This window comes from Mauremys reevesii, linkage group 10 (assembly GCF_016161935.1).
Source record: "Mauremys reevesii isolate NIE-2019 linkage group 10, ASM1616193v1, whole genome shotgun sequence".
Classification (NCBI taxonomy): Eukaryota; Metazoa; Chordata; order Testudines; family Geoemydidae; genus Mauremys; species Mauremys reevesii.
The window spans coordinates 47,980,044-48,004,931 of NC_052632.1; the positions used below are offsets into that span (position 1 = coordinate 47,980,044).

At 42.6% G+C, this 24,888-nt stretch overlaps 2 protein-coding genes across 8 annotated transcripts in view; one reads left to right on the top strand and one right to left on the bottom strand.

The window, feature by feature from the left end:
• IFT140 (intraflagellar transport 140) overlaps positions 1 to 24,888 on the top strand; it is a 261,963-nt gene that overhangs the window by 191,387 nt on the left and 45,688 nt on the right. The gene's annotated exons all lie outside the window — the stretch shown is intronic.
• Positions 1 to 24,888, bottom strand: part of TMEM204 (transmembrane protein 204) — a 47,744-nt gene that overhangs the window by 14,556 nt on the left and 8,300 nt on the right. Inside the window, exon 2 of the mRNA XM_039490908.1 lies at positions 10,968 to 11,123. Within this exon, the coding sequence (XP_039346842.1) occupies positions 10,968 to 11,123 (156 nt within the window). The remainder of the gene's footprint in view (positions 1 to 10,967; positions 11,124 to 24,888) is intronic.

A 24,888-nucleotide genomic window follows, 5' to 3' on the forward strand; every position in this document is an offset into this window, starting at 1 on the left:
CAGAGGATTTCATCTTGGGTGACGTCGTGCATCCGCACCTGCTGTGACTTGGCCCATGTTCCATCGAGCCACCTCACTGCACATTCCACCAGGGCTCAGGCTTCTTCTGCTGCCTTCCTGGCTCACGTTCCAATCCAGGAGATATGTCGCGCAGCTACCTGGTCCTCGGTCCACACCTTTGCCTCACATTATGCACTGGTCCAACAGTCCAGAGATGATGCAGCCTTTGGCTCAGCAGTTTTGCATTCTGCAACATCTCACTCCGACCGCACCGCCTAGGTAAGGCTTGGGAATCACCTAATTGGAATCGATATGAGCAAGCACTCGAAGAAGAAAAGACGGTTACTCACCTTTGTAACTGTTGTTCTTCGAGATGTGTTGCTCATATCCATTCCAAACCTGCCCTCCTTCCCCACTGTTGGAGTAGCCGGCAAGAAGGAACTGAGGGGCGGATGGGTTGGCAGGGGTATATATCTGGTGCCATAGCGGCGCCACTCCAGGGGGCGCCTAGCCGACCCACCGAGTGTTGCTAGGGTAAAAATCTTCCGACGAACGTGCACGTGGCGCGCACACACCTAATTGGAATGGATATGAGCAACACATCTCGAAGAACAACAGTTACAAAGGTGAGTAACTGTCTTTTAAGATCATTCAAGCTATGTCTTTATTTTAATTTCCAGTCTTCTCTCTCATTGGGGTACAAAATGACAATCACTTGATGGCTTTATTCCCCTAAAGATTTTGAGACCCAGCCTGCAGTGGACTTTTTGCATAGTGATCAGCACACTCAGAATGCTGACTTCATCAGAATAACTGTTTCACCTCTAAGTTGATCTATGAAGAAAACCTTGCAAAGACCCCAGCCAGTATTCTTTGTGCACTCAAAACTCCCACTGAAGTTGATGGGAATTGTTTGGTGTGCACAGAATGCCACATGGAACCCTAAAATTGTAATCAACTAGGTTTACAATACAGATTTTTTAAAAATAGATACTTAATAGCTTTAATCTCCCCTTTTTGTAATACCCTTTTAGATTGCTTTTGATTCTCTGCTGACTTTGGTGTTTGTTAGGTCATTGTTACCTTTGCCTTTAAGGCTTTATTTAAAGGCATTTTTTGTTAATAATAATGGCACAAAGGAAAGTTGTGGCAGCCAGAAATTAAAACCACATTGCTTTAGTCCCAGTCTAATGCTTTAACCACAAGCCCCATTTTCCTCTGAATTCAGTGATGTTACTCCTGACATATACTGGTGCGAGGAAGGAAAGTCAGGTCCATTATTATTTGTGGAACGCATGCCTCATTTTTTTTAAACTGACCTCTTAGAGATTGATTTACCTGTCTGTAAAATGGAGATGATAATTCTTTCTTTTTCCCACCTTTTGTTTGTCATGTCTATTAAAACTGTAAGCTCTTTGGTGGGAGGGACTGTCTCTTAGTATGAGTTTGTACAGTTCTAGCTTAATTGGGTTCTCATCTCAGTTGGGGCCTGCTACTGTAATACACATAAATAATGGTGACACTTCGCTCTTCTACAGACCTGAAATTATTTTAACTGATGTTTGTAAGCTAGACTAGAATTCAGTTTGTTGGTGTCCCTTTTAAGTAGGAAGAACATTGGGCCTAAACTACTTGATAGTGTGCCTTTATAAGTAAATTAAAAGTACCATTATATATGTTTGTAATACTTAAGGCCAGATTCTATGGGTGGGGGCACATTGGTTCAGGAAGCCCTTTCCCTTCCTTTCATGCCTGCACAGGGCTAACCAGAACCTGGTGCTTATGCTTGCCTAGATGCTCTTGGGCATGAGAAGGCAGGGCCGTGGTCTAACCAATCCAGCAGATGATTGGTGCTGACACCAATATGCTAGATGCGGCTCCTCAAAGGTTCCACCATATGATTCCCTTAGTAACCCTGGATGCTTCCAGGAACTGCCAGTCATGCAATACCCCGCCCGCTGCTGTAATGCGCTCTCTTTAATAGGCAGCAGGTTTAAAACAAACAAAAGGAAGTATTTCTTCACACAACGCATAGTCAACCTGTGGAACTCTTTGCCGAAGGATGTTGTGAAGGCCAAGGCTATAGCAGGATTAAAAAAAGGCCAAGGCTATAGCAGGATTAAAAAAAGAACTAGATAAACTCATGGAGGATATGTCCATTAACGGCTATTAGCCAAGATGGGCAGGGATGGTGTCCCTAGCCTCTGTTTGCCAGAAGCTGGGAATGGGCAACAGGGGATGGATCATTTGATGATTACCTGTTCTGTTCATTCTCTCTGAAGCATCTGGCATTGGCCACTGTCGGAAGACAGGATACTAGGCTAGATGGACCTTTGGTCTGACCCAATATGGCCATTCTTATGTTCTTACATTCTCTCTCCTCCTCACATGGCTTTGGCTTCTAAAACTGTGGTAGAACCTTGCATGTTTACAGTACTACACACATTGTAGCAGTAGCTATTTCTCAGCTATTTAAATACTTCATTGTAGGACTGAAAACACTACTCCAAAGTGAATCAAGAAGAAAACACAGTTAACTGTATTGTGCTAAGCTCCTCTAAATATGCTTGCATCTGCAATAGGAAGTAGTGCACCATGGTGAATCATCTGTCTCGCCCAATTTATAACTATGAAGGAGGCGTTATTGCAATAAATTCCTCTACTCCTGATGTAGCCATTTGGCTTGATCAATTTCAGGTGAAATTGTAGTTGCTGCTCTACACCAGTCATACGAAAGAAGAAGAAGATCTATCTTGCAAGCTTTTTCCCTTTCTTGCAAAGGATGCATAGATTATGAGTTGCCTGTTTTGCTAATATGTCACAAGGCGACATACTGTACAAGTTAAGGTTCATAAGCCAACCAACAGTTTCACCCAGCGAATGTGTGATAGATTTTGAAATGCTGATTACAGATCAGGGCTACACAAGACAATGAGTGCCCTGGAAGTATCAGAATTATCCTGGCATCTATCTCCCTTGCTGTTCTGGTGCCTTGTAATAAGTGAATCACTGAGTTGTCTGTCTGGTCTTAATTAGTTTTTCCTTGAATAGATAATGCACAGAGTTGGTGATGATGGGCTTGATACAAGGACCATTGAAGTCAGTAGTAGTCTTTCCATTAACTTCACTAGGTTTTAGATCATTGCTTATATGGGCAGCAACTCTACTGTAACTTTAGATAAAACATATCACAATAAATAATTCTAGTCTGAGTATAGCAGCTGCATAACTTCCAATCATTGCATTGTGTATAGTGGCTTCTTCAGTATGCCAGTGTAGATTTACGGGTATCAATGGTACTATTATGTCTAATGTGTGGAAATACTGTGTGATTAGCACTTGCAGTTTCCTGACCTAAAATGAGATCCATTGGTACAAACCTGCTGGGGAAAAAACCTACAGGTTTACTGGCATTTGTGAGTGCTGCATTCCCCAGACACACACTTCATCCTGTGCCTTGATCAGTTACACACAGGAAAGTGGCAATAGTCTGTTTACATTGCTTTATGGAACCTCAGAAAGGTAAAGAAATGCCTTAAGCATATTTCCCACTATCTAAACTTACTTCCAAACCCAAATTTATGTTATTATATTACCTGTCTTTTTTTTTTCTTTCTATCTTTGAGATCACAAGTTACGATACTAAATAGGTATGCAACTCTCGGCTAGACCAGCAGTCTTTGTGAGCACCTCTGTTCCATTTTGTGGAGTGATTATTCATCAGGAAAAAAGACTAAGGCTTCCTCACAGCGCTTAAAATAAAACTATTTTGGTTAGCAGGACTGTTTCCCTTCACAGGCCCTTTGCCTGAACCCTGGTTCAGACCAGCAGCCAATCACATCACAGCCTTGTCTCTTATTGCAGTTTCATGCCAGGTTCTGAATGGGAGGGAGTCTGGAGATGGGGAGCTCAGAAAATGATTCTTACTTGGCAGAAAGCATAAGTGAGTCATAGGAGCTATTGAAGAGTAAAAACTGTCTGGTCAGTACAGTCTACCAGAGGCTAGACAGGAACTGACATTTAAGAGCAGAGAAAAGTGTGATGCAGAAGGAAGAACAAGGAATATTAATTTGAGAGAGATCTTACAGTTCACTGTTTCTAACCTCTGTGAATTAGTCTAGGGTGAGTAATTTGAGAGAGCTTTAAAATCAAAATTTTATGGTAAGTATTTGACAGGATGGGTTTACAGCATCCTCAGTCAACAGAAATAGTGGCCAAGGTAGCCAGAAACTGATGTTAGGCTTACAAATGTGGGAGTTCAGCAGCAGAAGTGTGAAGCAAGATCATACTCTGTGAGAGACACTGTGGCTCATGCTAGAAGGCTTCATTGTCATGGTACAGAAGTCAAGACTTCTTTGTACTGCAGTGAATTCCAATCTATTCCAAAGATTAGATATTTCTTGAAGCAAAGAGCCACATAGTTTATTGGAGCAGTTTGATCCTGCACACTCCATATCTCTTGTTTGCTTGTTATTACACCAATGAGAATGTGTGCCAGCCAAGATTTGGCTGAAACATCTGGTATGTCTATTCACTAAATCACAGTGCTAAATTCATCACGCTCACCTTGTAGCAGCCTGGCCCTTGGGGAAGGTATTCACCCTTGCGGGAAGGTAGGCTTTTTTGCTGGGGAAGGACAGCTTTGCATTCTGCTGGGCCTCTACTAGAGCATCATATCTGTGGGAAAGGCTAGTCTGTAATCATTTCATGAGGGGTGTTCTAGGATGGGACCGAGAGGACTACCTGGTTATATGCATACTGTGTGCTTTCCTGCTGGGCAAAATACTGGTGCACCTTAATGCTGAAGTAAAGTGCACCCATTTGTTTAACTGAAAGGCATATTTGATGCATCATTTGGTATAATAAAGTAACTGGAATAGAACATTGTCATAGTATCAGTGTCTCCTGCTTTGATTAATAATAGCTTTTGCCTTCACTAAGGTATTTATTAGCAGCACTAAACCTTTGGCAATATTCTAGTCTATTGACCTTTTTTGATGAATATTGTTGAATATTTTTTGTTTCGCTCATAGCTTCCTTTAGAAGGAATTCTAGAAAAAGTGGGGGCTGGGATTCTGCCTTCCGTTATAGTGGTGTGTAGCTTGCAGTTAACAGCCTTGTCATCAGTGGAATATGTTGATGCAAAACCAGTGTGAGAACAAAGTCTGACCCAGTATCAGGATTATTGAAAATGCTCTTTTAATCAGATTTAATCAGGCATTGCAGTGGAACCTCCAAGGCAAGCGGAAAAGAGGCCGTCCAAGAAACACCTGGCGACGCGACCTTCAGGCTGATTGCACAAAAATGGGCTATACCTGGAACCAGTTAGAGCAAATGGCCCAGGATAGAGGACTCTGGAGATCTGTGGTTGGCGGCCCATACCCCGACTGGGGTGACGGGCATGAATGAATGAATGAATTGGAACTAAAACTATTCCCACTACTTTAAAATGACTGTAGTATCTTTGCATTTTTTTAAATAGATATTTCTTTCATACTGATAAACAGAGGATCAGAACTGTTTCAGTAAAACACCTGACAGGTTTATTGGGGCAGAGATGTAATGAAAAGTGTGAAGGAACAAGGGCATTGAGCATAAGTTACGTTCCATCTTTTTTTTGTTGGGATTTAAAAAAATTATATACAGTGTTTCATTTAATTCTGTTCCCTAGTCCTCCGAAGTATTGGGTTTATAGGCATCTTGATAGAAGTCTGCTTTAAGGATGGACTTGAAGGAAGTGAGAATGGAAGCAGATATTAGGCTGATTAGAGCCATATAAGTACTTGGATGGGCATGGTGCATCAGTCATGGAAGAGTTCCAGGAGTAAGGCATGACACAGATGAAGGCATGGAGATGAGTGGAAGGACAAGAAGTGACCAGTTAGTTGCATGATTGATATCTTCATCTTTGTTCGATGATGACTGTTTTGTTGTTCTGTACTGCATTAAGATGCATGTAGATTAATGGTATAGAAGTTAGAAATGGAGAATCCCATTAGTTCATCCATTCTATCTCCCTGCCAATGCACAATCGTCCCTACTCTGTATTGTGGGACTAGAGTGAACAGTATATCTGCAGGGGTGTCTCCATCAGTTACCACTAAAGGGGTGTCAGCCAAAAGACACAAGGTGTAGACAGTTAGAATTCAAGGCTTGAAATTCAAAGGAAAGGTGTAATAAGGTGTTTGGCTATAAATGGCAAGCCAAGCAGAGAGAGAAGGCTTCTTATTGTCTTCAGTGTAGGGGCTGGACATTTATATGGATCTCAAGAATATCCAGAGTGATCATAATTTAATAAGAAAAAAAATTAAACCTCATGTTTACAGTTTAAGCCAATCTTACTATTGGGGTATGTCTATGCTGCATTGTAAACCCAGGCTGTGCCTCAGATTTAAGCCCAACCCTGCGCTACTGTCCATGTACAAAGCTTTCGGAGTCAGGTCAATAAGCCCTCAAGACCTGGGCCTGTGGACACACCCAGGAGGGTGGGTCTGAGCCTAAGTCCTGCTGTGACTGGGGTCCAAGCCCTATCACTTTGTGGTGTGGATGCAGCTCAAGCCGCAGATGTGAATCAGTATGGACACTTTAGCATAGTTGTGCGCCCCGGCTCCAGGAATTGTAAACTCAAGTTTACAATGCAGTGTGGATGCATGGAAACATGACTCCACAAGCATGTGTCCCACAAATCTGGGTTTACAATGCAGTGTAGGCATATACTTGGAGACCAGAATTAAACCTAATGTGGGGAGCAAATTATCCCACACATTCCAATTGTGGGGTTCTTGCACCATCCTCTGAAGCAGCAGATACTAGTAACTGCGAGAGAAAGGATGCTTGGCTAGACAGACCTTGGGTTTGATCTAATATAGCAGTTCTTGTGTTCCTAGTAGGTTAATCTTCTGTAGATTCCCCTTTGCCACCTATCATTTTAGTACTTGAAGGAATTCCCATTAGGATTGTTACTCTGTAAGCTTTTTTTTTTTAATCCACCCTTATATTCAGCATGTTGCAGCTGTAACAGTTTCTTGGAAAAAACTTCTAGAGAGAAATTTCTGAGGGTTGACACAAAATTCCATACACAAAACTAGTTCCATTTTCACCACATAACTTTTCCAAAGCAAACAGCTTTCTTTCCTGTGAACTGGGAGGTAATGAGGCTGTGGAGTTTTGGAGCTGTGTGAATCCTAGTACAGCCACTGGAGTACTGCTTCCTCTCTCCTTTCCTTCCTCCCTGCTTCCTAGGGCTTTATTTTCTGTCAGAGGGTCATCCTTTTGAATGACTGTCAAATGCTCATGCAGGTGGCAGAAATAAAAAAGAAACAGGGCTGGGATCCGTCATGAGTGCTGGTGAGGTGCATGTTGATCAGAGATGGTTGTGTTGTCAAGGCAGAAGTTGTGATTGGGGGCCTATAGAGTATGACAATATTTGAAACTCAGTTTTCTGTAATAAAAATGACTCCTCAGATCACAATAATAATAGGAAACCATAAAATAGTGCACATGCTATGTTGCTAGGATGGTATTCAGAGTGAAAACAACCAACACTGGTGATCACCAACAGATTGAAGACTATTGTTAAAAAAAATGAATAAAAGTCATAAATCTGCCAGTGATCACTAGTGGTCTGTGGAGCCCTTGCTGGTGCACTGCAGGAGGAAAGATTGTGAAAGATCTTTTAATCCATCTTGTGGCTTGTGTCTGAACCCTCTCCAGTTTATCAACATTCTTCTTGAATTGTGGGCCCCAGAACTGGACAGAGTGTTGCAGCAGTATTCCAGCACCAGGGCCAAATGCAGAGGTAAAATAATCTCTCTACTCCTTGAGATTCCTCTGTTTATGCATCCAAGGATCGTATTGGCCATTTTGGCCACAGCGCCGCACTGAGAGCTCATGTTCAGCTGATTATCCACCACAATTCCCAAATCTTTTTCAGATCATTGCTTCCCAGGGTAGAGCCCCCATTGTGTAGGTATGGCCTACATTTTTGTATACATTTACATTTAGCTGTGTTAAAACACACATTGTTTGCTTGAGCCCAGCTTAGCAAGTGATACAGATCACACAAGGACAAGTCACTGATACCTTCATTATTTACCACTCCCCAAATTTTTGTGTCATCTGCAAACTTTATCAGTGATGATTTTGTTTTCTTCCAGGTCATTAATAGAAAGATTAAATCGCATAAAGGCCAAGAACAGATCCCTGCAGGATCCCACTAGTTACACACCCATTCAATGATGATTCCCCATTTATAATTATATTTTGAGACCGATCAGTTAGCTAACTAGCTTTTAAACCATTTAATGTGCACCATGCTAATTTTAAATCTTTCTAGTTTTTTAATCAAAATGTCATGCTGAACCAAGACAAATGTCATATTAGAAATGAAGGGGCAGAATTCCACAGTGTGAATGAAACTCTACAGTCCGCATATGACTATGTTTTGTGTAGAAAGTTCTTATAAATACATGTTTCATATCCACTGTTCTCTTCTTATGTGTCTGCCCTTCTTTATGGACTATACTGAAACCTTCTGGGAGGTTCTCACTCTGGAACATAGGATTGGCTACAAACTATTGCCTGTAGTTTCCCAGGGAAAAAGATCCCTTCTCCCATCAGAAAACAAACAAAACACTCCTGATGTCCTAGATCTAGCAGTGTATTTTGTCCAATCAGCTGAACTTTTGGTCCCATTCACACTATGAATGTGTACATTGGTATAAAAAAATAGAAATAACACGTTGGTCATGATGTTTAACATTGTGTACTCTGGGATTAATCCAGGAGACTTGGCAGATGAGATTTTTGTGGTCAACTTGAGTTTCTTGACAGTGGAAGGAACACATTAGGTGCCAGGGGTACAAAGGAGGAAACGACCTCCTCAGATACCACACTCCTAATGCCTCATCCCAGGAGCGAGATTAACATGGATAGTCAGACTGACTTCCTTCCCTCATCATCCTTGAGAAAGAGAGTGAGCTACCGGTAGAAAGCTGATCCTTGGATGGGGTAGTGGAAGTTTACATCTCTCTCCTTCTTTATCTAAACATGTTCTTGCGAGAATATATCAATTGTATGGCCTGGAGAAAATTATTTTAAACATAAATCTTCATGAAGCGAATACGATTTTAAATAGGTCTCCTGTAACTCATTGCAAGACTGAGAGAAAACATCCAGCTAACAATGAAGGTTCATCTAGTGGAGAGCAGTATATTTGACAGCTGACCTTGCTCCCCTTTCCATCTTCCTATGAGACTCATTGCATCACCTCTGCAAACAGGAGCCTTCTGATTCAAACAGCTGATGGTCTTTCTTTGTAACAGTGTCACTAGCTGCCAGATTCCCTCTCTTCACACCTTTGAGTATAGACAGTTGAGTCCAGGAGTTCATTTGTTTTTTCTTTCACTGTTCTTATTAGCGTTTTGTTAATCATTCTGACTCTGGCTTTCCTCCCTTTTCCCCTCCCAGCACTGGGGATTTCAAGGTTCAGCTTGCATAACAGGTAATAGCAGGCATTTCCTTCTCCTGTGTCGGGATATCCTGGCGCCCTTCAGTCTCTCTCTGACTGTATTTAAAACAGACTCCAGCACAGGAAAGAGAGAAAAAAAAAAGCCCAGTCTAAAATTAGCAGCCTTGATAGAAGAAAGGCACATGGTTGTCCAGTGGACTGTTTGTCAATGAAACAACAAATCTAAACAGAGCCAGAATGCATTTCCTGTCTGTGGCAAACAGGCATGCTGAGCTTTGTAGAGGAGGGGAGAGAGGGAGAGAAAGGCAGACCTCACACCAAAGGGAAGAAAGAACTGGACAAAAGGCATCCAAAGGTAAAAGCAGTGTGTTGTGCTGCTGATCTCACAAGAAGAGGCTGTGTGCAGATCTTGCTCTGCTAAGGCTGCAGTTTTGGATCCTGGCAGTGTTGCACCAGTGCATGGGGTCCCACTGGACTCAGAAACTGAGTGTATTACAGCTTAAACTAATATGTCTCTTTGTGTATCATACAGTCCCTTCTCTTTATTGGGCCTTTGAATCCCAGTAGGCTTGAAGGGGTGTCTCAGCTATCCTTCACCAGTGGCACTGCAAAGGCAGCTGAATTATTATTGCTGTTAGATTTAAACTGAAGTAAAGAATTGGGCTCTGACCTTAACATTCATTAATATTACATCACCATGTTTTTTTCCATTTAATTATACATTTTGGACCCAATCCTGCAAGCCCTCTGTGTATGGAACTCCTATTCAATGACTGTTCTTTGCATGGATGTCTTGACTGGCTTGTGTAGTAAAGGAAGGGATTCATGTAAAATGTTTATGATTTGATGCCAGTGGTTTCACTGTGGAGTAGAGATGAAACCATTTCCTCCTTTCCCCACTGGATTCTGTATACAGTTATTATCCATGAGAATTACTGTGGGAATTTCATTTATAACTGTCAGTGTTTCCATAGTGTTTCATTCTGCAGTTTGTAGTTTTATTTACTAGTTATTCCCTCTCATTGCAATCTGGCAGATCTCCCTGGACTAAAATTCAGTCAAGTAAAGGCATATAATCATACTGCAGTATGACTGCAAAAATTCATTCTGTCCCATCTTTACTCTTCTCTGTAGTCCCTCTGGTATTTTTAGTCCTATTAAATCTTGAAGTTTGGCTTCCACTGTGTTTCCTTGTGTTTTGCCGCCTTTACTAATGAGAGCTACACAGTGGCTTGTTTTCTTGGTTGACTGAGGACTTATTCAGATCTATTCCAGAAATAATCTCCTGTTCGTGTTCTGCAGAAGCTCGTAAATCAATGGGCTAATATTAAGAGAGAGCTATTGAGGGATAGAAAACATCTGAAGAAATCTACTTTGGAATTCAAACCCTTTTGCTGTTCTGTTTATTCTAAAGAATTTGTAAAGCAGAATACTCTGCCTGTCCTGATCTAGATAGAATTTACCAGGTCGGTCTCCATGTGCAAAAAGAGGTACTTACTGGCAAGTTGGAACACAGCAGCTATGGCTTCCTCCCACCACTGGACATCCTGTGAAATAACAGGTAGTTCCAGTAGGCCCAAGACGAAAATGAGCTGACCAGCAGTCAAGGCGACGGTAGCGATTAGGTTACAGGCCCGCATCATGTCAAACTGCACTGTTGGGGACACACAAAGACTGAGTAAGAGCATCATCTTAAAATAAAATCTTGGGGGTTGAAAAGCAATACCCCACCGAGAAGCCATGGCAGAGTTGCCAGACCCTGAAAACATGCTTCAGGAGCTGCATATCTGCTAATTTTATCCCAATTTATAACAAACTCTTAGCCTAATCATGAATGTAGATCAGAGTATCTAAGAACAGGTTGCCTTTCAGTTACACAGAAATCTGTCATCATCTGTTCAGTGCAGACAGCCCTTGTATAAAGCAGATAGCCTTGTTTTCAGGGATAGCCTTCCAAAAAAGAATAAACATTTGTCCTTCTGGTTGCTTTATCCATAATAGTAAGCACAAACTCTTTGGGGCAGGGACCATCTTTTTGTTCTGTTTATCTGTAATACAAATAACAGGCAAACCTACTGCTTTGAACTCATTGTCTTTCTCCCAGTATAATAATGTTGCATTTGAGACCAGCTGATGAGCTAAAGCCTGCATCTTCCTTGTTTAAGTGGGAGCTACAGGTAGGGTATTATGGGAGAGATTCTCAACTACTAAAATTTGCTCCATGTCCTGGTCTTTCAGAGTCCAGGTTTGTTAATTTACCAGGCACATTGCAAAACTCCTCTTTTTCTGGATGTTTGAGCAGGGAGTCAGTTGAGGGTAAAAGGGCAGTTATTTGTGGGGTTGTTGCAGTTTTCTTGTAATACCCTGTACACATGTTGTATCCAGTCATTGATATATATATACAGTTATACTGTGCAGTATTGTAATATTTACATATTACAACACACAGCACAAATATAGAATTAATCATGGAAATAAATATTTGGAGGTCAGGATAGGTACTTAATAGAAATGAACACATTTCCTAGCTGGTTACTGAATAGACTGTATTCATTGCGAAGTTTACTACCTTTAGTCAGGTTGATGGTGTTTTTCTTCTTCTTTTCCTGTTAACATGATGGATGTCCTGTTTTCATCTTTTTCCTTCCTTTCTAGCTAACGGTGGGCTTTATAAATGTCATTGTGCCAACACAACATCCCTTGCCTAATATGCCACTGCTACTCTGAAGTAGGAAGGGCTTGCCATGTAAATGGCCACACTTTGGAAAGGAAAATGTTTATACTGGCAATAAATGCAAATCTTCACCAGAATTGTTAAAGGTGACATAGTTGACTATGGATAGACAGTGTGGGTGCATGAGATACTAGGATCTGAGATTTCCTACATGATGAAAATGTCACGGAAGGGTTAATTCTCAGCTATTGTTACACCCTGTTATATTTTTCCAGGCTTTTCTGGTAACAAACTTCCATGATTTTGCAGTGGCTTGTTCCCAGGTCTCACCATTTATTTTTTGGGTTCTGACAAGTATCTGTGATGTTTGGTGCCAACACTCTATATTACTATGGAATGAAACTAGGAAATTTGTTGAGAGCTAACAGTACTTAGTGGAGTCCATTCAAACATGAACCTCTGTGAAAGGCATAAGTTGTGTTTAAAAAAACAGGTGCATACCAAAATCTATTAAGAAATATAGTGAAACCCTTAAATGAATGCCCAAAAAGGGAATAAACCTGTCAAAAGACAAAGGTAACCTGCACAGTGAAAAAGTGAGTTTGTGCCTCTCTTTGTTTATTAATACAAAATAGAGAAGACACAAAAGAGTTTAACCCACAAATGGGGTAGTTTTTTGGGTTGTGTGAGTTTTTTTTCCTACTAGTTTGTTTTTATTAGAAAGGTAGATCTTGTCCACAGGTGCCAGCTTCCTCCTTGCCCTGGGGGTGCCCAACCCCCACTCTGCCCCAGGTCCCACCCACACTCCACCCCTTCCCCCAAACCCCTATCCCACTCTGCCTCTTCCCACCCCCCCCTCCACCCTCACCCTGCCTCTTCCCCACTGTGACATTGCACTCCATATGTTTTATGGAAATATGCTTGTAAGTGTGAATATGATGTAACTGGAATATGCTTTATGCAAAAGGTCTGTAAAGATGCAGGACTCACCCCTGTGGCACCTCCTGCTGGCCATCCAGGGAATTAGCTCTTTTCTAGCTTCCAAAGTGCCCTCTGCAAAGTCCCACTGCCGCTTGGCTCCTCTGTCCCTCCCAGGACCCTTGTGTTTAGGGTGCTGCCCCCTGGCAATACCCCCGCAGTCTCAGGGTCTCCCCATCCCCTATCCCTACCTCACCTCAGTCGTAGGCTTCTTCCAGTCATTGTCTAGCCCCCACACCCTGGGGCAGACTACAGTATCAGCCTACTCATCACTGGGAAGGTTGGGTTTGGACCTGCTGCCTTTGCCTACCCCTGGGCTGTCCTCTGCAACCCCCAGTACCCCTTGGCCTTCTGCTAGGCCACAACCTGGGGCTTTCCAGGCTGGGGCTTCCCAGCTACTCTGCCTTTCCCCAGCCCTGCTCTACTCAGGTACTCTGCTCAAGTCCCTACAGCCAGGTCCCTCCCTCTCAGAAGCTAGAGGGAGTCTGTCTGTGCTCCTGGCTCAAAGCCTTTTTATAGGGGCTAGCTGTGGTCTGTTTGGGGTGTGGCTCCCAGCTGTGCTTACTTCCCCAATCAGCCTAGCTTTTCCCCTGCCCCAGCCCTCTGCCAGGGCTGTTTTAAGCCCTTCTGGGCAGGAGTGGGGGACCACCCTGCTACAAGGTCTCTTGTAAGGTATCATTACAAAGCTTATAATCTACTGAGTGCGTTCATCCTATTTGTACGCATGTATCATTCTTGTATCTGAAGCTAGAAATATGAAATATAACTCTGAGGTCCTATTGTAATTATGCAAAGTGTGGGCCATTAATGGTGGTTTGGAAGCTTGATGGCTCCCATTGACTAGAACAATTGGTTGTAAATGGTCTGTTTACTTGTAAACCTTCCTGGGTGTCAGCCCAGGAAGAATGAAGGTTGGGGTCTCACAGGACATGGGACAATGTCACCTGGTAATGAAATCCATCTTAAATCTGGTACTTTTACATTTAGAAGGAGGGGTGGGGACCCAGAAAGACAAAAGATTCCCGCCTTGTACCAAAGCTATAAAAGCGGGTGGAACAGAACAAAGGGACTGCCAGTCATGAGAAATCCCCTCGTTACCACCTGAGCTGGAACTAACAAGAACTGTACCGGGGAAAGGATTGGGTCCAGACTAGGAAGGAGTCTAGTCTGTGAAAGAAGTTTATTGGAACATATCTGAGGGTGAGATTTTACCTGTAAATAATGTATTAATGTATTAGGCTTAGACTTGCATGTTTTGTTTTATTTTGTTTGGTAACTTACTTTGTTCTGCCTTTTATTACTTGAAACCACTTAAATTCTACTTTTTATACTTAATAAAATCACTTTTGTTTATTAATTAACCCAAGTAAGTGATTAATACCTGGGGGAGCAAACAACTATGCATATCTCTTTATCAGTCTTATAGAGGGTGGACAATTTGAGTTTACCCTGTATAAGCTTTACACTGAGTAAAACTAATTTATTTGGGGTTTGGATCCTATTGGGAACTGGGTGTCTGTGTGCTGGAGATAGGAGACCTGCTGAGCAGTTTTTGGTTAAAGTCTGCAGCTGTGGAGGCATGGAGCAGACCTGAGTGTGTGTTGCAGTAGGCTAGCATGTCTGGCTCAACAAGGCAGGGTTCTGGAGTCCCAAGCTGGCAGGGAAAATGGGCTCAGAGGTAATTCCATCATATCAGGTGAGAGTCCCAAGGGGGTCTGTGTGACCAAACCTGTCACACCCACTTCTTCCCGCCCAGTTCCGCCCTCTACCCTTAGCATGACCAGTCTCTCCTCCTTCCCCTCCCCCCAGTGCCTCCTGCATGCCGCAGAACAGCTGATCGCTGTGGGCAGAAGGCACTGGGAGGGAGGGGGAGGAGTTGATCAGTGGGGCTGCTGGTGGCTGGGAGATGCTGCGGGGGGAGGTGGAGGAGCTGGCTGGTGGTGGGTGCAAAGCACCCACTAATTTTTTTCCATGGGTGCTCCAGCCCTGGAACACCCATGGAGTCATCACCTATGATCTCGTCTATCTTGTTTTTCCTGGAAGAATCCATGAATGATTGGAGAACTAATAGCACAAGTATTAAGGAAGTGAAAGCCAAGCAATTGAGAAGGAAAGGGGATTTTAGTCAGAATATTTAAAAATTTGTTTTTGTTTGATTATTTATTAACATCTATTTAACTCAAATGCCTTACATCTTTGCTAGAGATTCAGCACCCTACAACTTCAGTCATAGTCTAAGAAAGCTTCCAGCCAGTTCCCTGATCCTCCAAGAAGACTTCCAGCAAAATATGGAAGACAAGACTTAATATTTTTGGTATTTGTAAGACAAATAAAAAATAAGCTTTTTTTAAAAAAAAATAAAGCCATTTAGGTCTTCTTTTGAGTTATAAAAATGCATGAACCCAATTTTTCCCATGTAGGTCACCTTTAACTTCCTGTACATTAAGTAATATACAATTGATTGCTGACATGTTAGTGTTAGATGTTAATAGCTATACACTGCCACCTTTACTCACGCTGGAGAACCTTACATCTTGGAGTACCATTGAAATGAGCCAGTTCAGTAGGAGGTTAGAAGAATATGGCCCTAAACACACATAGTTTTGGTTTTCCTGATTAATCCATTTCTGAAAGCAGAGGAACTTACTTCTGAAAGTAAGGACCAGTCATAGAGTAAATTTTATGGTAAGACTCAGTGCTAATTTTGAAAGTGCAGTTCCTTATTAGTGGGAGCACTAAGCAGTCTCCCCACAGTGAACATGAAGTGTCAAGAAGTGCTTTGGGACACACTAAAACCATCACCAGACACCTGCTAGACTTTACAAACGTCAGTAAAACTTGATGAATGTTGAAAGTGTCATACCTATATCATAAGTGTAGGCTATGGCTTTCTGAGAAATAGCCTTTTATAATATTATAACGGCCTTTAGCTTGTGTGATGAGTTTGTAATAACTGAATCTAGAAACAACCAATTCACAACCATTATTATTAAAATCCTTTTACTTGTCTAACTATACCACTGAACCCAGAGGATATTTAGTTCACATGTAATAAATTCTGCTGGCTTGTCCTTGGGATGTGTACTAACCACAATCTGAGAAATACCAGATTGCTATATTTTGTAAACTCCTATTGCACATCCCTGGTATTTGTAAGGCTATGATTTAGTCACGGGCATATTTTACAATAGTCATGGACAGGTCACAGACAGTAAACAAAAATTAATGGCCCGTGATCTGTTCATGACTTATACTATAAATACCCCTGATTAAATTGGGGGGGGGGTGTCTACTGGGGGGGGTGCAGGGGCACCAGCTGCCAGGGGCAGCTGAGCAGTGGCTGCTCTGGCCATCCCGGGACCGCTGCCAGGGGCTGCCCACCCACCGCTCTTCTGGCTGCTCCCAGGACCACTGCTCAGGTAGTCCCTGGGGCCAGCCGCACCTGCCGCTGCTCCAGCAGTCCCGGGGCCAGCTGCATAGGGCTGCCTGAGCAGTGGCCGGTGCGGCTGGCCCCAGGGCTGCTCCAGAAGCGGCTGGTGTGACTGGCTGCAGGGCTACCTGAGCGGCTGGTTGCAGTGGCTGGTGTGGCTGTCCCTGGGGCCACCTGAGCAGCTGGCTATGGAGCCAGCTGCTTGCACAGCCCTGGGATCAGCCACAGTGGCTGCTGCAGAAGTCACAGAGGTCACGGAAAGTCACCAACCCCTGTGACAAACACAAAGGACAAACACAAAACCCATGAGGATCGAAACACCACAACTTTGTCTTAATGAACTCTGTCATTCATGACATTTATATTTGCGGTTACTAGGCTCATAGTTTTATATGTCTATTGTAAGTTCTTTTGGCTTCACCCAGGGCTGTCCCTAGACATGTTGGTGCCCTATGCAGCCCCCCCATGGGGGGGCTGGCCCCAGGCCTCCATGCAGGGGCAGGAGAGGCTTGGGAGGCAGGGGGAAAACCACCCCCCCCCAGTACGAGCCGGCGGAGCGGAGCAGGTTGGGGCCAGGTCGCTCCACTTCCTGCCGCCCAGTGATTGCAGGGCGGGCCCGACCCCGCACTCACAGGGTGGCGGGAATTGGAGTGACCCGGCCCCAGCCCGCTCCGCTCTGCTCCCCTGGCTCCCAGCCTTGGGATTTGGGGGACAGGGAGGAACTGCCCCCCAGCCCTCACCGATGGCGCAGCTGGGAGCCAGCAGAGTGGAGCAAGCTGGGGCTGGTTCGCTCCACTTCCCGCTGCCAGCTGAGTGTGGGGTGCGCCCGACCTGGGCTGCAGTCCCCCAGGACGTAGTTCAGGGGAAGGGGTGGAGTGGGGGCAGGGCTGGGGCAGAGCAGGAATGGAGACTTTGGAGAAGGGGTGGAGTGGGGGCGGAGCTGAGGTGGAGCAGGGGTGGGAAGAGGCAGGGCGGCGGCAGAGCAGGGGCGGGGGCAGCTTTCCTGGCCGGCTCGGCCGGCTGGGGGATCAGGCTGGCCGCTGGAGCAGCACGCAGCTGTGTAGGGCACCAGGAAATTTGGGGCAGTTTGGTGCCCCAAATTTCCTGGTGCCCTACGCAGCTGCGTAGTTTGTGTATGGGTAAGGACGGCCCTGGCTTCACCACAGAAATGATTATATCCAGGAGTCCAGACATAGCGAGTTTGCAACCGTGACTAACTCCATCAGCTTCCTGCAGAATTTGTAGTAACTGTGAGCCCAGGAATAATTGGTTCATGATTATTATATGCTCTTGACAGCTGGGGAGTTTGTAGTAGCCTTGAACACAAAAATAGCTGTTTTGCAGACATTACAAGCTCTTGTTTTCTTCACACAGTTTATAATAGCTCTGAGTTTAGGAATGCCAATCCAGCCAATATAATAAACTGTACAAAGAAGTATAGAAATAAAACCAATGGTTTGTATATTAAAAGGAAGGTTAAATGTGGTTCACGATGGAACCCCAGTAAGATGATGAAGGGAGATCATAGAATAAAAGAGGAAATAACTGTCATGATTTCATGAAATATGCCAATGCAATGACTTAAAATCTATGCTGTGACAATAGTTCAGTACCTTTCCATATTTCATATTATGATACAATTCATAGAATCATAGAATGTCAGGGTTGGAAGGGACCTCAGGAGGTCATCTAGTCCAACCCCCTGCTCAAACAATTGTTTGTGCCCCTAATAGTTCCATTGTATGATGTAGCCTGATTTTTAGGATTCTTCTAGAAATATAATGATTCTCTCTTCACTAATAACTAAAGCAAAAATAGTAGCAAACCTCCTTTATAAACTCTGTTGCTTCTCTGTGGAGTTTGTAATAGCTTTCCGTCAGTGGCGGCTCCAGGCACCAGCGCTCCAAGTGCGTGCCTGGGGCGGCAAGCCGCAGGGGGCGTCCTGCTGGTCCCTGCGAAGGCGGCAGTCAGGTAGCCTTCGGCAGCTTGCTTGTGGGACTTCCGCCAGTCCCGCGGATTTGGGGGCAATTCGGCGGTGGATACACTGAAGCTGTGGGACCGGCAGACATCCCATAGGCAAGCCGCCAAATCCGCGGTACCGGGGACCTCCTGCAGGCAAGCCACCGAAGGCAGCCTGCCTGCCATGCTTGGGGTGGCAAAAAAGCTAGAGCCACCCCTGCTTTCCATGTAGAATACCACTCTTTAAACTGTTGTCTTCTCCTCCGGTGAATGGTCATTATAACCTTCATTCGGCTTGATTCTGCCCAGGGTTGTTCTTCTTGTGTAACCCCAGACTCAGACTCTTGGACTCTATGAGATAGTCAATACACCCCAGAAAGTGGGGCACGTCACAGAAGAAATCTGAGTAGGCTACCATGGAATTCAGTGCATCCCCTCACAGCCTCAGTTAGGAGATTTTAAAGATGCCTTCCCCCATCAGTAACACTGAGGAAGGGCAAGCCATAATGCTTCTTTTCTGTGTGTACTATCTGTCAACCAAGAAATAACTAGTTCACATCTTTCATAAAGCTTGGCTTCTATGCTGAGCATTTGTAACAACTGTGAAGCTTGAAATGTTCAGTTCATGATCTTTATAAACTTTTGCTTCTCCTTTAAATTTTATAATAGCCATGACTCAGTGATAGTTCATTTCAATTGTAAACTCTGACAACTTCTGCATGGAGGATTTTATAATAGCCATGAGTTTAGAACTCGTTGCTTTGACTATTACAAACTCTTCTGTCTTTTCTAATGTGTTTACTATAGCTGTGATCCTACAAGTAGCCTCTTTGTGACCCCTACACATTATCAGTTTTTCAGGAGGATTTGTATAAGCCATGATTCCTGAAAAATGAGGTTCGCAGGACTTTAATGTTCTCACAATTACTGGTGGCATTTGTGATAACTATTTACTTCTGAAATCTATTGTCTAAGGTTATCGGGATGACAAAGGTATTTTGGGCATCCCATTTCTTTTGTTCTGAACTCACTGCTGTTATGGCCCTGTGTCATAAATATAAAGGGAAGGGTAACAACCCCACTGTATGCAGTAACATAAAATCCCTCCTGGCCAGAGGTACAGAATCCCCTTACCTGTAAGGGGTTAATCAGTTCAGTTAACCTAGTTGGCACCTGACCAGAAGGACCAATGGGAAAAGAAGATACTTTCAAATCAGGGGGAAGGGGAGAGGTTTTGTTTGTGCTATCTTTGTTGGTTCCATCTCGGGACAAAAAGAGAGACCAAGCAGGTAAACTAGCTCCTAACAAGATCCTGAAATGATACTATACATCTAAAATTACAGAAATTGTAAGTAATCGTAAGGAAATGCGTTAGATTATCTTTTGTTTTAGCTTATGAATTTTCCCTATACTAAGAGGTAATTTTATTCCTGTTTTGTAACTCGGAAGCGGAGTCAGAGGGGAATCCTCTGTATTTTAAATCTTTTTATTTACCCTGTAAAGTTATCTTCCATCCTGATTTTGCAGGTGTGATTCTTTTACTTTTTTGTTTTAATAAAATTCTTCTTTTAAGAACCTGATTGATTTTCAATGTCCTAAAAAGCAGGATTTGGTCTGTGCTCACTTTAACCTATTGTTTGATATATTATTCTCAAGCCTCCCCAGGAAAGGAGGTCAAGAGGCTTGGGGCAATATTTTGGAGGGGATAGGGCTCCAAGTGGCCCCTCCCTGAATGTTTGTTTAAATCACTTGGTGGTGGCAGCAATACTGTCCAAGGACAAGGAAAGGAATTTGTGCCTTGGGGAAGTTTTTAACCTAAGCTGGTGAAATAAAAGCTTAGGGGGTCCTTGATGCGGGTCCCCACATCTGTACCCCAGAGTTGAGAGTGGGGAGGGAACCCTGATACCCTGCCATTGATGTTAACTGTTTTGAGGAAATTTCCAATGGTTAGGGGAGCAGACTTAAGGGCCAATGATATCTGGAGTTCTAATCAAACACTAGACTGAAAGCTAAATAGAAATTGGACTGGACATCATATAAGGAGTTCATTACTCTGCTACCAAGATTGCATCTTTATATGCTTTCTGCATGTGAGTTGTGATTTATGTCAGTCCAGTGCATCCCTGGCAGAGTCCTGAGAATCTCCTGTTCCTCCCCTCTCCTACATCCTCTAAGATCCCATTTAACAGCCACTGTCAGAATCATAGAATATTAGGGTTGGAAGGGACCTCAGGAGGTCATCTAGTCCAACCCCCTGCTCAAAGCAGGACCAATCCCCAGACAGATTTTTGCCCCAAATCCCTAAATGGCCCCCTCAAGGATTGAACTCACAACCCTGGGTTTAGTAGGCCAATGCTTAAGCCACTAAGCTATCCCTCCCCCCTGAAAAAAATTATAAATATATATGGTAATATACCTATCTCATAGAGCTGGAAGGGACCCTGAAAAGTCATTGAGTCCAGCCCCTTGCCTTCACTAGCAGGACCAAGTACTGATTTTGCCCTAGCTTCCCTAAGTGGCCCCTTCAAGGATTGAGCTCACAACCCTGGGTTTAGTAGGCCAATGCTCAAACCACTGAACTATCCCTCCTCTCCTGTCTGCTTGGTCACTGAGGACTAAACAGGACTCAATCGTGATAGGCATTGAATGGCTCCAAAATCAGCATAAGCGGGTCACTGCTGAGCAATGAAAAGTGTTCCCACTCATTTCTCTGGATTTACTATCAGAGAGGAATGGAATTAATACAAAATCAGAGTTGGGTCTCCTATAGGCCAGAGCAGAGTAAGCCAATGGGATGTTCAAAGCTGCTTTATTTCAATTGCAAGGATCAGTTCAGGATCAGTTCAGTCTGTGTTTAGCACCCAAACTCCAAGGATGAAACAAACTCAAATTCCTTATCGCCTCCCTCATTTCCCTAACCAGATACATCCATCTGGATTAGAAATGTTGGTTTGATTTTGCTATTCTTGAGCAGCAGTTTTGTTTGATTATGTCACATGACATCCCCTGAGCTATTTGTGCTCTGCAAATGTAGGTTAGTCATATTAGACAGTAATTTTGCAGTGTTCTGAAATAATGAGGCAGAATGATCTGATTAAAAAATCAGATTGTGCTGATTTTTTTTCTTGTGTTTTTTTCCCCTGTTCTCTACATTGACTTATCAAGGTCAGAATAGTACCGTATATGCTCGTTCATAAGCCTAATATTTTTGGTTAAAAAGTGACGCATCAAAGAGTGGGGGTCGGCTTATAAACAGGTCTACACCAAAATTTAATGATTTTAAGCTCTGTGGAATCATTGAATTGAATATCTAATACATTGTTATTTTGTTTACCTGGAGCATCTGCAGGCATGGAGCCCCTCAGCTCCCTGTGGCCACGATTTGCCGTTCCCAGCCAATGGGAGCTGCGGAAAGTGGCACTGAACATATGAAGTCCTATAAAAATGCTAGATACTCTTACGACTCATACCCTAGGTGTTCCAAGTTGAGCAACCAAAATTAGTGGACATTTTTTACAATTTTGGGCTTAATCTCTTTCAGTCTCAGTTCCCCACCTGTAAAATAGAGACAGTAATATCACCTCATCTCACAGAGGTGTTGTGAAGATATATTAATTAATGTTTGTGAAGAGCTACAGTGCTGTGATGAGACCCCTATATGAAACACTCATGAGGAAATTAATTTTTTATTCAGTGCAGGGTTTGTATGGTGTGTATTAAATAAAGTCTGGGGCCACACACTTAATCTGAAGGATAAAAAAAAATACTGAATAACTACCTATTCACTGAATGAAAAAAGGATCCTGTGGGGGAAAAAAAAGTGTATGATCATGTAATTAAAGACTTTATTGTAATGCATAATCACAAGTGGGCCAAATTAAGGTTGCATGAACAACCTTAATTCTGACAATTCCTAATTTTTGAGTGCTTGACTTTGCAACTTTAATGTTAGTTTAACATAGATTTTTAGATTAAATTATTTATATTATAGTAGTATCTAGTAACCCTAAACAAGATCAGGGCCCCATTATGCAGGGCACTGTACAAACACATAGTGAGAGGTGGTCCCTGCCCAAATTGTTTACAGCCTAAATAGACAAGACAAAGGGTAAGAAACAGAAACACAAAGAGGTGAAATGACTAATTATGCAAGTTCACAGCAAGTCATTGGCAGAACCAGAATTAGACCTGTGACTCTATCCGTTAGACCCCTAACTCCCAGTCCATTGTTCTAGCTATTAGATCCTATGATATCTGGGGGGTTTTCAGTGTTGACAGACACTTGGCTCCCTTTTCCAGCACATTAACTCTCCTTAGTTTTTCTGCTTATTAAGTGGGCAGTGGTTTCTGATATTTTGAAGCTAATTGTGAAACACAAAAACAGATATTGGCTATGTAAAAGTGCATCCTGGGATAACTAAATAATTGGAGTCATAAAAAGATGCAGCAAAAGAGTCAGTAGCTGAAGCTTTGAAAGAGTTGTACTGTACTGGTCTGAACATTAATTAATTCTTCTTGTTTTTAAAACCCAAGTAGAACTAGTTCTGGTTAGTACATGGATAGGAGACTTCCACATGAAAAGAAGTATGTAGGACCTTTGCATCTTTTGTGCACCAGAATGTTGCTTACATGTGTACTACTCAAAGAAAAAATCAGATTATTTTTTAGATAGGCAGACAGCCCTACTGCTTTCAGATTCTGTTTCTTGCTGGAATAGGTTACACACACAAGATTAATCTTTTATTTTTATTATTTTGTCTCTTGGATAGCTCTGTGTTGTGCAGTAAAATAAATGTTGCATGCAGTCAAAAAATTCTCCAACATCTTTTTCTTCTGTTGTATTTTTCATTTTAAAGAAAGAGAAAACAAGGCAGCTCAATGCAACTACATTAATGCAATGTTAAGATAAAGAGTTCGGGTGAAATCCTGGCCCTATTAAAGTCAACTGGCATTTTACCACTGACTTCAATGGGGTCACAATTTCACACTTTATGTATTTAATTTGGTAGGTTTACAACATTCCTACCAGGGAAGCAGTATGAGCTTTAACAAATCTCCCAGTTATTTCTGGAATGGAGGGATGGGTAAACTGATCAGTTTCTACATAGAGAAATGTGTACGGTTTAATGCCAGGAATTGAACTCTCAGAATGTTCCTTTATGCAGTGAGCATGTTTTAATAGTAAACTTAAGTTAATTGTATATCTTCTGCTAATGCCAAGGTTACTGTGTAAACATATATTCATTGGAGTAGTTTTGTATGTTTTAAGCATTTATAGGATGCTCTGCATTTTTTTTTTAATCCACTTGGGGTGGAATTTTTCCTAAGGTTTCTAAATCACTTAATCTCTTGTAGAAATCTCACCCTTAAACTGAGAATTTAAATCCACAAAAGTCAGAAAAATCTATTTTTAAAATGGCAATGTTAAGTTGGCTCCATAGCACTCATGTGAATACATATACTACTTTAAAAAACAACAAAGAGTCCTGTGGCACCTTAAAGACTAACGGATGTATTGGACTTTAAGGTGCCACAGAACTCTGTTGCTTTTTACCGATCCAGACTAACACGGCTACCCCTCTGATATACCACTTTAGTTATCCTGAGTTAACGTTATGAATATTGACTTTTATATTTTCAACTTTAGCAAATCCTTTCTCACATGAGTTGTACTGACTTCAGTGGCAGAACTTGCATAATTAAGGACTATTTGCATGTGTAAGGGTTTGCAAGATTGGCTCCCTGATGTTCCATTAATAATTTCCCTTATTTAGATATTGACTATATCTCAGAAGCTAAATCTGGGCCTTGACACTCCGGTGTTGTCAGCCAGTGAACCCATGATGTCTAAGTACAATATCTCAGTCAGTCTTCAGACAGCTTTATAAATCTGAAGCTCCTGACTTCTTGTGATCTTATGGTACATACTGACTTCACAAAGAACTGTGATCCACCTCTCTCAGCCTGTATGGGGCAATACAATGGTAGGCAGAGCAAGTAATAGATGTCTAAAATAGTCTTCAGCTGCTAGTCTATGCCTGGCAACTGTCCAAACAGAAACATCAGAGACATTCCTAATGGACAGTGACATTGTCTGAATTGTCTCTGTAAACAGATTTCAGTTTCTTATTCCCACACTGAGCTGTGCCCTGACATCATCCCCATATTTCATAGTGAAAATGTGCTTGTGTAAATCATATATTGAGGCTGGATGGGTGTTTATATTTAGTGCTTATGAATGTCATGTAGCCACTCATGATATTGTGCCACTTCCCATCATTGGATATACTTGCTTGTAAGAACTACAATAAAAAAGAACTCTCTTAATATGTGCATCTGTATTTGAAATAAAGCTTCCCACCACTGGGGTCTCCTTTG